At 38.4% G+C, this 13,694-nt stretch overlaps 1 protein-coding gene across 1 annotated transcript; it reads left to right on the top strand.

Moving 5' to 3' along the window:
- The first annotated feature begins 651 nt into the window (after nucleotides 1-651).
- LOC135468725 (T-cell leukemia homeobox protein 3-like) lies at nucleotides 652-11,939 on the top strand. Its single transcript, XM_064747123.1, has 3 exons — nucleotides 652-1,348; nucleotides 2,615-2,831; nucleotides 11,232-11,939. The coding sequence occupies exons 1-3, from the start codon at nucleotides 895-897 to the stop codon at nucleotides 11,485-11,487; spliced, it is 927 nt and encodes a 308-aa protein (XP_064603193.1). The 5' UTR covers nucleotides 652-894; the 3' UTR covers nucleotides 11,488-11,939.
- Nucleotides 11,940-13,694: the final 1,755 nt, after the last annotated feature.

Raw genomic sequence — 13,694 nt, 5'->3', positions numbered from 1 at the left:
AATATAAATACCCAGCATATGATTGTAAATTCTGGGAAATGTTGAGGACCTTCAGTACAGAGGATGGGAAAAAAATATGAGAAACAACATTCTACGCCTTTATCATACCATCGTTTTTTGTAAAAAAAAAAGTTTTGTCCTTTTAGCTGTTCTAGACGTTACCTTTCCATCTGTTTTGGTTTTTTGAATGATAAAAACTAGTATCAGATGTGCAGACGTACCACTTGTTCGAATTCGGGCTGTCTGCGGAGAAAGAACACGCACCTTCTCTAAACCTGTGACTACTTAAAGGTATCTGTTGGCTGAAGCTTAAGAGCATCTAATAGATCGCGTGGCCCGGGGCCTGCAGGGGATGACTGCGCCCTATCAAAGTAAACAGGCTGATGAGACTGTCAACACTTATACCTATTAATCGCTTTAAGGAGGAGTTACACTTCACGAGGAGCACGCAATCCTCTCTGCCCATTTAAATTGCCTCCTAATTTCCACCAATGGCTGAGGAGGTAGGCCGTTCCCTCGAGGCTGTTGTTACTCAGCCCGATTGATATATCACACGGGCTGGGGTCGACAAGGGGCAGGCTACATAAAGGGATAATAAATTGTTCCTGTGTGCGTCGAATTACACTACAAGCGTGTTCAGAGCGACGTGTGGACGTCCCACGTTTCATGGCGTACGGCTGTATGATATATTTATACCCGTGTAGACAAAATTATACCGCAGGGTAATTAGAACCATTTCTTGCAGTGGTTGGATCCACGAGTGAAGAACTCATGTCCTTCAAATAGGAACCAGTCGTGAATCAGCCCACCATCGGGCAACAGCAAAGGACGGCAAGTTCAGATTTATCCCATAGACAAAACAATTTAAGGAACTTTTTTCTCTCAACGACAAAAATGTCGGATTCGAAAGGAATGGACTTGAGTAAAGGCAAGGATGTCTTAAGTTCAGACGATGAGATGGACAGCCATGAAGACTTATCTCCTGGTGTTTCTCCGACCCCATCTCACGGAGAATCTAGAGGAAAGCTGTCATTCGGGATTAACGCCATACTCGGGGAGAGTTTCGGCAAATCCACCAAATCGCCTTCCCCTGTCCGTGGCGGGTCTCCGACCCCTGCCTCTACCTCACAGTCCCTCTTAGCTCACCACCGGACTCTGGCTGCCCTTTGCTCACCCCTAGCTGATAATCTCGCCGCCTCTTTGGCGCCGTTATCTCCTTTTCAGTGTAATTTGTACAATTTGTCAGGTGTGATCAAAGTGCCAGCTCATCGACCGTTACCTATCGGCGGATTAAACCTTTCTCACTTCCAACTGCCCTGGATGGATCAGGCCAGGACAAGACTATCATGTAAGTCCAGTTTGAAATTTAAATTTATATAAACTGAAATGGCTAAAATAATTAAACCGAGATTTTAATTTTTGAGCTTTTTATCTAAAGGTTTGTATAGACTTTCTCAGCTAGGCCGCGCTCAATCTCGAAATAACAGTTATCTTTATCTGTCATATACCGTTAAGATTTTGCCGGAAAACCGGTGAAAAAAAACTTTCATGAAGCCATTAATCTTTATGAAGCATGTGCGAAAGTGACAGGACAGAGGACGGTTGTGGGTATGTGTACAGATAAGAAGGGCGTCAGGTTGTTTCTCCCTCAAATATCACAGATTGAGAAGAATTTACAAACAAAAACGTGGGAATTGGCGTTTAAAATGATCGAAATTCTCAGCACTGGTGAAGAGTTTTCGTCACCTCGGTAGTGTTTCGATGGTTGTAGACGGAGCCTGGCGGTCAGTGGCTGACTCCTGCTATCCCACCGGACACAGCAGTCTTGTGTTAGTAGATGGCCCCTTGATAAGACACCGGGGCGCCTAGACACCGGTAGTGTTCACACCAACAACAAGTCTTGCATTTATAAACATATTTCCTAAACGGAAAAAATTGTTATTGTAGTTAAGGCATAATATGAGTGTCGTATTTCAACTCCAGCTGAGAAATCGTATTATTTTAAATAAAGCTAACTAAAAAATTATGACTTTTTCTTGTGTTTAAAATATTTTAAAATATTTTACCGATACTGTAAGGAGTTGTGTGATCACCTTAAATATGATATTTCTAACTTGACTTTTATAACTTTACTTAAAAGTTCATTATTCTAGCATTGATTGTACACATTAAATGTAAACAACTTTCTGAAAGAAAATTCGAATTTGTGTTTGAGGCATAGTTAGTTTTTGCCTAAACGACGTCAACTTTGCCCTTGCTATGTCAAGTGGCGACAGAAATCTGTAAGTATTTTGGGGGGTGTCGTCATCTAAACAAGCAGTTAGCAAGTCTGAGACCTAACCCTGATAAGTCAAGACAGATCGTTGCGTGGTATCAGTGTAGTGATCTCTCAGTGGCTCTAACTTCGCATTGTATCCTGGCCTGAGCCGGGGTCCGTCAAAAAATACTTTATACGAATTGTCGCCATTTTCTTAACAAAAGTGCAATCAACTTTGTGTAAAATTTTACAAATGTCGTAACGGGGTAGTGTTTCTGTCAGAGATACTCCGATCTTACGTCTGGTTGAGTTGATCCAGACTCTCTATACGCCTCGCCTGTTCTTTCCTCTCCCCAGTAACCCGGCGTATCGGTCATCCCTATCAGAACAGGACCCCACCAAAGAGGAAGAAACCGAGGACTTCTTTTACTCGTATGCAGATTATTGAACTGGAGAAAAGATTCCATCGACAGAAGTACTTGGCTTCCGCCGAACGCTCCGCTCTGGCCAAGGCTCTTAAAATGACGGACGCTCAAGTTAAAACGTGGTTTCAGAACCGACGAACAAAGTGGAGGTTTGTAATGGTTTATCTTTTGGGTAATTAAACTGTGAAATTTGGCGTCTTTGCAAGTCAGCTCTTGTAAATGTTCCGTTGACTGTATGAACCATATATACGCCGGTCTCCCTGAAGGCCTCTAGCTAGGAATAAAGCGATAGTTGTGTAACTGAGGTCCACACCGCTAGATGACAATGATAAGACGACCCTTTATAGTTAGGTACAAGAGGCGATGTGATAACTGTAAAAAAGTATCGTCACTGGTACAACACCAGTGTTGACGGAAGTAAACAGTGATGCGATCAGCATTTAGTGTCTTGTGAATTGCTCCATTTAGCGTCGGAGCCTCAAGTTTAGGCTAAGGGATATGTGTCGGGAAATTTTATATAAACATATGCACTTAACGAGAATAACAACAATACCGCTTTCAACTGAAGTCAGGGAGCTACAACTATTAATGCCTATCTTTTTAACGCTGTGACGTTTAACATCACAAACAGACTGATTTTAAATACTTATTACAGCAAATACTACATATAGTACCACAGAATATACCATGCACAGGCGGTATGTTTACAGAATTTACTCGGGAAAGAATGGCTATTTTCGTTGACAAATTTTCTGAATAATTCACATTTGTTAAGTTTATGTGTTCTTTTCAGCACACCATTTTAGCATGTCATACATAAGTTAAATGTGTAATTAACTATAGTTGTTCAGACTATAGATTTTATACCAGTTGAAAAGGAAAGAGAAAGATCAGTAGATTATAATCATACATTCCATCTATTCTACATGCGTTCTTCTTCCCGAATATTTTGGTTGCACGAACACAATATATGTAGCATGGAGCAGGTAGTGGAAATGGAAGATTCATTGCCAAGTCTTTTGTCTTCTGGAAAGTTGTTGTTTGTCAAGGCACAAGGTTAAGATCTTGCCAGCCTTTAATTCGACTCCATCCCTCCCTTCACCACAATCATTGTCATCGTCGTGGAGCAAATTTAATACATTTCATTTCGACAAAGGTTAGATAATGTTTTTTATGCCCGGAGTATTTCGGAACAGTTGGAAAATCTCTTTACGAATTTATTGAAATAAATGACGCTGAAGATGTCAGTTTAAATTTCATCATCTGTCAAATGAGGGGCACAAAGTGATTCATTCTGGTGGTTTGAGATTAAACACATGTCCGCTGGATATTTTGTCTTTATCTCTGTTTTAATTTCCACCATGTATCCTTCCGCAACTTCCTATAAATTGATCACGTCGTTGATGTGAGGCAGTAAAGCCCAATAAAGCTTGACGCCCATGATCGGTGTATGTTAATAAGTTTAAGCTTCATTAAATTTTACACTTTAATTGAAATTATGTGTAAAATATAATCGACTAGAAATAATTATAATAGTGCAAGTCAGTCCAGTCAGCAATGTTACCTCTGCTTGAGAAGCAAAAATGCTTTTGTACATACATATACATACATACATAAAGCACTAATGGTAAAACTAAATGAAATTTAAAACAATTATATGCAGCCAATGTATCTGACGTTGCAAACATCGGACTGAATCCCGGTATAGCCGAACCCCTAGTGATGCCATGAAAATGCCAAATACTATCGTATAAAACACCTTGAGCATGTCAAGACATTTTTTCACAAACAGACAATAAGTATAACTGAAATAAAAAAGTATAATATATAAGGTAACTTTATTTTGTTTTCACCAGAGGCTTTCCAAGAGTTTTTTTTTTTTTGGTTTTAGGAAGAAGAAAAAAAAACAGTTTGTATAAGAATAGGAAAATCGGTGGAAGATTTAATCTTTTTTCTCCAATGATTGTTTTCTCCTTTTTTTCACTGTTGGCGTTTTGTTTTCGTGAACTGCATGATTACAGAATTAAGTGGTGTTTAAATTAACTGATTTTTTCCAAATAGCGTTCATTTGCGGTCTGATAACGTGCTGAGCAGACGTATCCATGCTAAAACTGGCTGCCACTTCCTTCTATCTCAGACCAGAGCAGTTAATTAAGAGGCGACTGTTAAACCGCTATATTGCGTAATTGCATGGATGCTTCTTGAGCGATCGTCAGGCAAAGTGTTCATTTGGCGTCATCGTATCTAGATGACTCCTTTACGTGCCTTATCAATTGATTCTCTGTGATACCATTCCAGTTCATGGCTCATGTAGTTACCCAGTTACTTTGTCCGGCGGCAATTCATTCCACGAATGAATATTCATAGTTCATTTAAATCGGTAAAAAAAAAACCTCTCTGGTGACTTCGATCCACTCAAGGCCACAATCTGAAAACAGTCCTCACGTCTAGGCTTGTATAAACTCGTGCATAGTCAAGCGCGGTCAGTGCATGGAATTCCATCAATTCTTCGCGATTCTGCACAGCAAGCAAAAGCTGCAATCACACACTTTTTCTATAAACATGCATTCTTACAAATGTTTTGTCAAATTTTCCGCTTTTATTTTATTATTGTGATTGGATTAAACGATTAACCCTTATAGTTATAAGAGAAATTATGAAATGATTTTACCGTTATTTCATTAGTATGAATCTGACATATTTAGATATATATTACTAACTTAAATTAGTATTTCTTTCTGCATACATTTTCAATACTGAAGCTGCATATTTGACATATATATTTCAAATATGAATTATAGCCTCCGCTAGTCCATTGTTTTCCTCAGTTCATTGATATGTTAACATGAGATATTTTTGTAAATAAATGAGTAATTAATTTTTAATTGTCCATGTTCTCACATTCACATCTCTTTCATAAGACATTCATACACGGACCTGAATTTACAAGGCTTATAAATTCATCACAATTTCAATTAAAAGATATCATACAGAGCGACGTGTTAATATGCTCCAAACAGGTATGAGGGAACTATTCCAGTCATGTTACCTGGGCGACTAAAGTCATTATACAACTGATCAAAATGTTTGCAAATTAATCTTGTGTGAAACTTCAAAGTTGGACTTATCCATGATATGATAAAGCACCAGTAATTACGTAATGTGAATCCTATATACAACTATTGTATATATATATATATATATATATATATATATATATATATATATATATATATATATGAAATCTTAAATCTTGAAGTTACAAGCCTAGATTTAAGAGGTGAAAGTCTTGTTACTTATACAGCATTAAAGCGTCAGTAATGGTATCATAGGAATGTATTGTCGATTCTGCGATGTGAAATGAGTTTTGATATCTTGACATCAAAGACTGAAATCTGGATCCATACGTGAAATTCTTACAATTTGAGACATATATGTGTTAAACTGTATATGTGCATCTGGAAAGGGATGGCTGGAAACGGCTACATGACGGCGATTTGTTTCGCTGAGATGGGCCGCGACCATCATTAATTACACCAATAGACAATTAACCGAAAATTGACAATTAAGGAAATTGGGTCAGCGTTAAACTCTGGGAATTGCATTAGGTGTTCATAATAGCTGTGGACATCACATCAAGTCCCACAATGATGGTTACATACTTTAGATGGAGCTATTAATCCTATCTCTCCACCAAATCGTCCTCATATTAAATACATGCTTAACGAGCGGAATTTTTCTACACACTGGTGTATATAATAACTGTGACAGTATCACTGGAGAATGGCCCACCCTAAACCGCAGTCTATGTTCTGTATATACGACACTCATTACGGCAGATGACAACGAGTAATTGCACCATAAATTAGTTCTGTGGCACGATTTCGCTTCGACAACTGCAGTAATATGTAATTTAGGTATATTACTCCAGATCTTTCCCATCAGAGAGTGCGAACAAATGTATCATTTGTTAATTAAAAAAGTGCGAAGCTTCAGGCTTTGTTCGCCGGGCCAATATACAGATTTAAAGTCAGTGGGATATGATATGTCAGTGTTATAGAGCTGGCGTTGAAATGTTCTTCATGAATACTCCAAGTCAGCCAGAGCATACAAATTAGGCCAATACACAATTAATGTACTATAATATTCCATAAAGATTGTAATTTTCTCATTAGCCAACGCGGCCCGCATGTGTTCAGTTGGAAGGCCGCCATTATGGAGATCAACAACCTACATATGGAGAGCATGCGTCATTCATGGGCCAGATAGTCAATTATGTGTCTGTATCTCTCATCTTCACTCACACAAAATCCAGTTTATGTACATTGTAGATTACCATGGTCTAACGGCGCTATTCCAATTATCTCCTTAGTTATTATATACGACTGTAAACTCATACTGTTAAACTGAAAAAATCCCCCTTGAGCGGCAATTATTATACTGCCAATGTAACAGTAAATAATTAACGCAGCATTGGAATGTAAAATTTGCGGAGGAATCGTATGTCATCATTTGTCACTGAAAAAAGAGTACTCTCTCGTTTAAAGCTAAGTGGCGATCAGAGTCAACGTAGCACTTAACCAGTAAAAAGTGATAGCTAGATTATCATCAAGTGGTTTGGATATCTAAACCAATGTAAACGATGACAACGCTAAAGACAACCTATTAGACAGGCTTTTGTCGGGTTTTAATAAACGTCTCACGTCGTAATGGCATGTATAAAACTCTTCGTTATTTAGTACATACGCCATAATTTATACTCTTCAGATTACTTTAATATTGATTTATTCATTTTAAAACATTTCGGAAAGATTTTAACATTATACACATGTTTTCGTTTACATCAATATTTGTCAACAGGTATAAACTTATATTTCGAAAGTTTGTAGTAATTAACATCGAAAAGTCTATAGAAATACAGTGAATATCTAGCAGACAGATATTCTAGCCACTTTTCGAGGTCGAAACTTGGCAATTGAGTTTGTGGAGTTTTATAGTCCTCAGACAAGGGCTGTAACGGTTGAAATATAACAATACTTCTTTATTGGGCATTTGGCGGAGAAAGAGTCCGTGCGAGTTACACTGGGGATATGGCTCTCTTAATGAGACATCATGTTTCACCCCAGTAATTGCCCTTCTCCCGATTCTTTTTTTATTTTACATAATGAAGACAAATGCAGGCAGTCGTAGAAGACATGGACCAGTCACGCTATTACAGGGCACGCTACAAACACCATACAGCACGCCACACAATTACGGCCTGCCCCATTCCGATCGGCCGCCCCTTGGGGACAAGGTATAGACGGGACCGACTCGATGGAGGACTGTCCCCACGGGCCGCCTTCTTCAGTTGGCCTTGCCTAGTTATTAAGACAAGCGTTTTGAGATATTTAAGATGACTACCCTTGTCCAGGGTTATCATTATTAATACTATGTAAACATAGCCTCGCGATACCTCCCATCTCAGCAGTTGCTAGCCAAACCAGACAGGCGATATCATTAGTCCATTCGTTATTGATATTAAAGAGATGCGCAAACGATATCATCCTATACAACATGTCATATAGTACAGAGGAATGGGGAAGGCACTTTAGGCTAACTGCTTTCGGGATAATGCATATTTATGCTGTGTATGTTGCCAAGCAATAGGTATCGGCTGTCAGTGCTGACGTTTCACCAGCGAATTACGCCATTCATTCCATTGGAATGATACACATTTAAATTGAGGTTTAGTTATATGATTCAGCATAGAATGTAAACAGTTACATTTATGTTACTAAAAAAACGCGTGTAAAAAGAAACAAAAAGTGACAAAAGTTATACCCAATAAAAAAATACTGCTAAAATCTCTCATACATTTTACATTACATTTTTTGTCCACAGGGCATATTTCGTAACGTCTCATGGAAGAAAAATATATCTTATCATCTATCTTGTTTCCTATGATCACAAAGATTTCCCTCATGATTTCCTTTTACAACAAAGCAGACGAACTCTGAACACCTGAATTCCACCTTTTTCCCATAATATGTCACATGAGAAAAACTGAAAGTCTTACTTTGCAACTTCAATTTTCATCTTCATATACTCCTGCTCTTGGGCACATATGACGTCTTTGTGATGAACTGTATCGTTTCTTTATCCTTAATTTACTTACCCACACTTGAAAACAGCCAATTTGTTTGCCATGATACCAGCTGCCGTCAGCTGTCCTCCTATATTGTGACGTCACAGTGCTGGACAACTTTATCGTGTTATTTAACTTTCCAATGTTATCTGAATCTATAAAGTGGCCAGCTTTATGACACGTGACAAGTTTACTGGCCTTCTTGTGTTACTGTCATATTCACAGCTCAACCTTGTCACTGGTGCTGTACTGAGTGGCCTTCTACAAAACCAAGGATTTAAGACAGTAAAATATGACATTTAACAAGAGTACGTCACTCTCTTCTTGTACTTAGCAGTATTATGTGTTTAACAGTACATTTAAATCGTGTTGGTAGCGGTTTCATGAAGTGTACTTAGGGTCAAGTAGCCCTTAGTTGAGTGACCTTTATATCTATACAGAATATGTTTTCATGGTAGTTAAGAGGTTAAGCAAAGTGCACTTCATGAAACCGGTCCCAAGTCTCAATGTGATAAGCAGTATTATGTATTTTATATATATTATTATATAAGTATTTTTAGTGTATCTATTCGCTTAGCAATACCCAGTGGTTTTCGCGTCTACTTATGTTTAACATTATTCTTCATGGTTTTCTTACCTCTTTGTGATCAGCAGCATTCTGTGTGTGTTTCGGTGTCTCTGTGCTTAGAATTCTGTATGGTTTTAAAATCACCTCTATGGTTTCCTGTTTCTCTGTAGAATACTCTGAATGGTTATCAGGTGTCGTTGTGTTTAGCAGCATTGTGTATGTTGTCAGCAGTATCAGTGTTGCACCTCCATAATGCAGGCCGCCGTCGTATAAGTGAAATATTCTTGAGTACGGCGTCAAACACCAATGAAATAAATATCAGTGACACAAGTGTTGTGCTTCCAGAAACAGGTTATAGTACTAGTGTAGCAGTATGTTATCATGGCAGGGGTCCACCATTGTCTCTTTAGGGTTACATGTCGGGATTATGGCAGCAAAGTATCTGTTTAGTAGGAGGCTATGATACCACAAGTAGCATTGTTCTCTTGCGTTTAACAACAGGTCGTGGTGTCGGAAGTATCAGTATAAAAGACAACAACACAGAGAGTAAAAGCAAAGCATCAACGACAGAATGATAGCTGCCAAAGTGTCACACGTAACTGGTGAAATCCAGTCTCTTGTCAACTTACCTCAGTTAAGGTTTTATTCTAGCTGTTCATGTAAATGCTTAAATAGAATATGAACTCGCACGCTCGCCCCGCGCTTCCCATAGCACTATGGTAAGGGTGAAGAAGTAAGTAAGTGGACAATGATGCACGAAGTCTTCTTGCTTTTTAGCCGTAGTGGAAATATCAGCGTGCACACAGTAAAGCCAAATGTATTAATTATTATAGACTTACAGAATTACAGCATAGAGAGTAAAACTGCAACAGCGACGACAGTGTGATAATTGAAAAATGGTCGCTTTCTCACATTGAGTCGTGTTTAGTTGGTCTGCGCTATATATATTATTTAAGACAGATTGGAGGTATTGAGTGGATTGTCAGAAGTGTTCGTGTTTTTTTACCAGAATCTACTGTCAAGAATAGGGGGTTCGGCTTCACCAGCCATCTGTGTGATCGATACGGGTGGTCCCCGTAAAGGGCACACTCTGACAGGCGAGTTGACATCTCCCCAATCCTTAACAAACTTCGTCTTAAAACTGCCATATTAGAATAAACATGGACGTTGATTGTGGCAGGTTAGACGCCTCGAGACAATCGTTTAGTCACGTGACCATGTTTATTATGTGACAGCGCTTATAAATCCATGCAGAGTTACCTCAAATGACACAAGGAAGCAATAAAAGCCTTCCGGGACCTTTCTGTTTTCTATCCCACGGCATAGCCATGATAAAGTTCACGTCAAAAGAGCAGCCATTTTCCGTACCCGCCTATAGCTTAAAGAACCATTCGCCTAACGATAGGCAGTAAAATAACAATAAAGTTCTTTTCTAGTTTGCACTGTCCCTTAAACATTGTCTAGGCAGGACGTGTATGTCTACTACGTCAAGTAGCTCTAACGGAAACTGATAGCAGGCGCGATCTATGGCGGGTTCTTATCTCTCCAGCTTCGTGTTCTATATAGGTGCTCCGGAATGAGATGCCACTTTAGGCGACTTGATCATTGTGTTCTATTGGGCTCCATCGAGGAATAGATCTAAATTAGTGATACAAAACAATTGCCTCCTGCCTACAAACTATTATTTGTTACTTGCCATATTATATTATATCGTTATATGGAATGCATGTATTTGATTAAGAGACAACATATATACACATATGCACTTATGTACAGCTCCTATTGGACATAACAAATGATCTTAATTTAGTCCAATTAATGTTTTTACCAAAACTTTTGTGTTATATTTTTCAGACGCCAAACTGCGGAAGAACGCGAGGCAGAGCGGCAAGCCGCAAATCGGTTCATGTTAAATCTCCAAGCTGAAGCCACGAAGAGCATTTACGACAGTAGGGACCCACTTTGTATGAGCAATTCCTCCTTGCATGCTCTCCAGAACCTCCAGCCGTGGACGGAGGAAAACAGTCGGAGCTCCCCGACTCCACACCCCACGTTTCTCCCTTCAACAAACATGACATCATCCTGTATTCCACCATCGGCAACAACATGAGGGCGTGTCATGCCGAAGCGATTAACATTTTTTAAGCATTCTGGACTATATGTTGCACTACACATCGTTGCCCATCTGTTTATGTATATATGTACAGAGATTGATTCAAGTAAGCAGTGTCTAGGATTGGAGAGATTTAAGTCAAAGGTTGGCTGTGGCCACTAAGAGACGCCTTGTCCTGCATTTAAAGCGTACTATACACGCTCGTATAGCAGGCAGAAGCATGGACAGACCATATATATCAATGAACTCGCAGATTTACCCCCTACTCTTTTTGTCACGGACCACGCCATCGGCAATTCAGGAAAGACACGATGCAGAAAAGTTTACAGAATGGGTATTTTAATTTTAATTTATTTACTATTTATGCAGGGAAGGATTTATTATTTGTACCAGTGTGCCAAACGTTATCGAACACTTCAACTCTCACATGCAAGTTTTCCACTTCATTAGCGTTTTCACGCATGGTAGAATGCCACTTGAAATTGTTTCGTTACATATAATTCTTTATACACAGTGAGATAGTTTTGCTATTTAACGTGTGACAATAAAGGTTAAATTTAGTTTTTAATACATTCGTTTAGAAATCTTCCTGATTATGATTACCATAAAATATTGAAATGTGTCCCAAAAGTATAGGTATTGCCTTTGTCAGATTAGTGCTTATATATGTTTTACATTAACAAATATTGTCAGATATTTGTTAATTAGTCTATATCTGGCCATGCATGAAACTTTAAATTGAACGTGCTTAAGGGCGATGAATTGCCATGGAACAAATATGTATAAAAAACTCCTTGACATTTTTATCATATATATATATACGTAAAGTGCTTCCAATCATACCATACAGAACGAATGTACATAAATAAATATATCTCTGGTATATGTTTTGAAGTTGTGGCTTTATTATTCAATGGATCATGCATGTGCCTTATGTATGTAAGAGAGCAAGACATTTGCAGCATAACTGTGTTGTATTGTACTGAGGGCGGAGAAAACATCAGTTCTCTAAAATATACAAAAGGCATGAACTAGCAAAATGGCTTTTTATATATTGCTTGTCGGGGAGATTGATGTAATCACCATTTTTTAATAATATTCATTAATACAGCCTCTGTATTTGAGTTCGAATCTATATAATATAACTCTGGCCGAACGTGGAAAGATCTGTGAGAAACCTGCGGATGGTCGTGGGTTCCCCCGGGCTCTGCCCGGTTCCCTCCCACGATAATGCTGGCCCCCGTAGTGTAAGTGAAATATTCTTGAGTATGGCGTAAAACACCAATGAAATAAATACATAAATATATAATATAATAAGTAATGGCATTTCAATTATTTCTTTATATTGTGTGCTTATTTGGTGTTAATGTTGAAGCCAGCTGCAAATCATTCCACTTGCAGTAGCAATGAAATTTACCGTTAGAAGAAAAAAAAACTCTATTGGCAAACACCAAGACGAAGCAAGGCATAGCTACAAACTGGATTCGAATCCTTTCTAGTATCCACTGGAATTGTTGTTTTTATGACATAAAGGAAAAGAATTGTATCTTATATAGTTATCCATTTAGGGTAGTCCTTCGCCTGGAATAAGGATGTTTTCTAATTACATTTTTCACTAAAATGTGAATCAAGCTTCAGCGGATTTTTACAGCTCGCCCCTCTAATTAATATTAATAAGGTGTTTTTTATTATAGGCCTTAACAGGGGTGTTTTGAGATGGAACTCTTGTTGGTAAGGGTAGAAACTTCTTATGTATACCATGCAATTTGTCAAAAGTGTTAGACAACCATTGTGGACCTTAACTTACTAATCATCACTATCTTCAGGACTTAACTATTACCATGTTCCAGAAGCACAAATGACACCCCTTTCCTTCAGGCACTTCATAAGCTCACAAACGTTTTACTCCATTTTCTCCATCGCTCGTCCACTCTGACTAATTGTTTTGAAACTTGTTTTAGACGTCTGTGTTGTAAGCCACATCATACAGTAGGACTTTTTACCTTTAGGGACCAAAGATTTCGAAGTTGAAACTTCCTTGTTGTCAGTTATTTCTCATATATTTCGTTGCACTCTATTCTTTAAGATTTAGCTTCTTTGTCAGGCTTTCTTACAATAATGTAAGGTTTCTATGTTTCCATCCTTCACTCCAAAAAACTGGCATACCTCCTCGTTATATCAAGAAGTTCTCGCCATGATACAGC

Source organism: Liolophura sinensis, chromosome 6, assembly GCF_032854445.1.
Source record: "Liolophura sinensis isolate JHLJ2023 chromosome 6, CUHK_Ljap_v2, whole genome shotgun sequence".
Lineage (NCBI taxonomy): Eukaryota > Metazoa > Mollusca > Polyplacophora > Chitonida > Chitonidae > Liolophura > Liolophura sinensis.
The sequence above is the reverse complement of the archived record's forward strand: the minus strand, read 5'-3'. Positions and strand labels throughout refer to the sequence as shown.

Bases quoted from the DNA above. Each gene is read 5' to 3' on its own strand.
- LOC135468725 (XM_064747123.1), top strand. From the start codon at position 895: ATGTCGGATTCGAAAGGAATGGACTTGAGTAAAGGCAAGGATGTCTTA. The intron at 1,349-2,614 runs GTAAGTCCAGTT...TCCTCTCCCCAG, and splicing joins GGCCAGGACAAGACTATCAT to TAACCCGGCGTATCGGTCAT. The intron at 2,832-11,231 runs GTTTGTAATGGT...TATATTTTTCAG, and splicing joins AACCGACGAACAAAGTGGAG to ACGCCAAACTGCGGAAGAAC.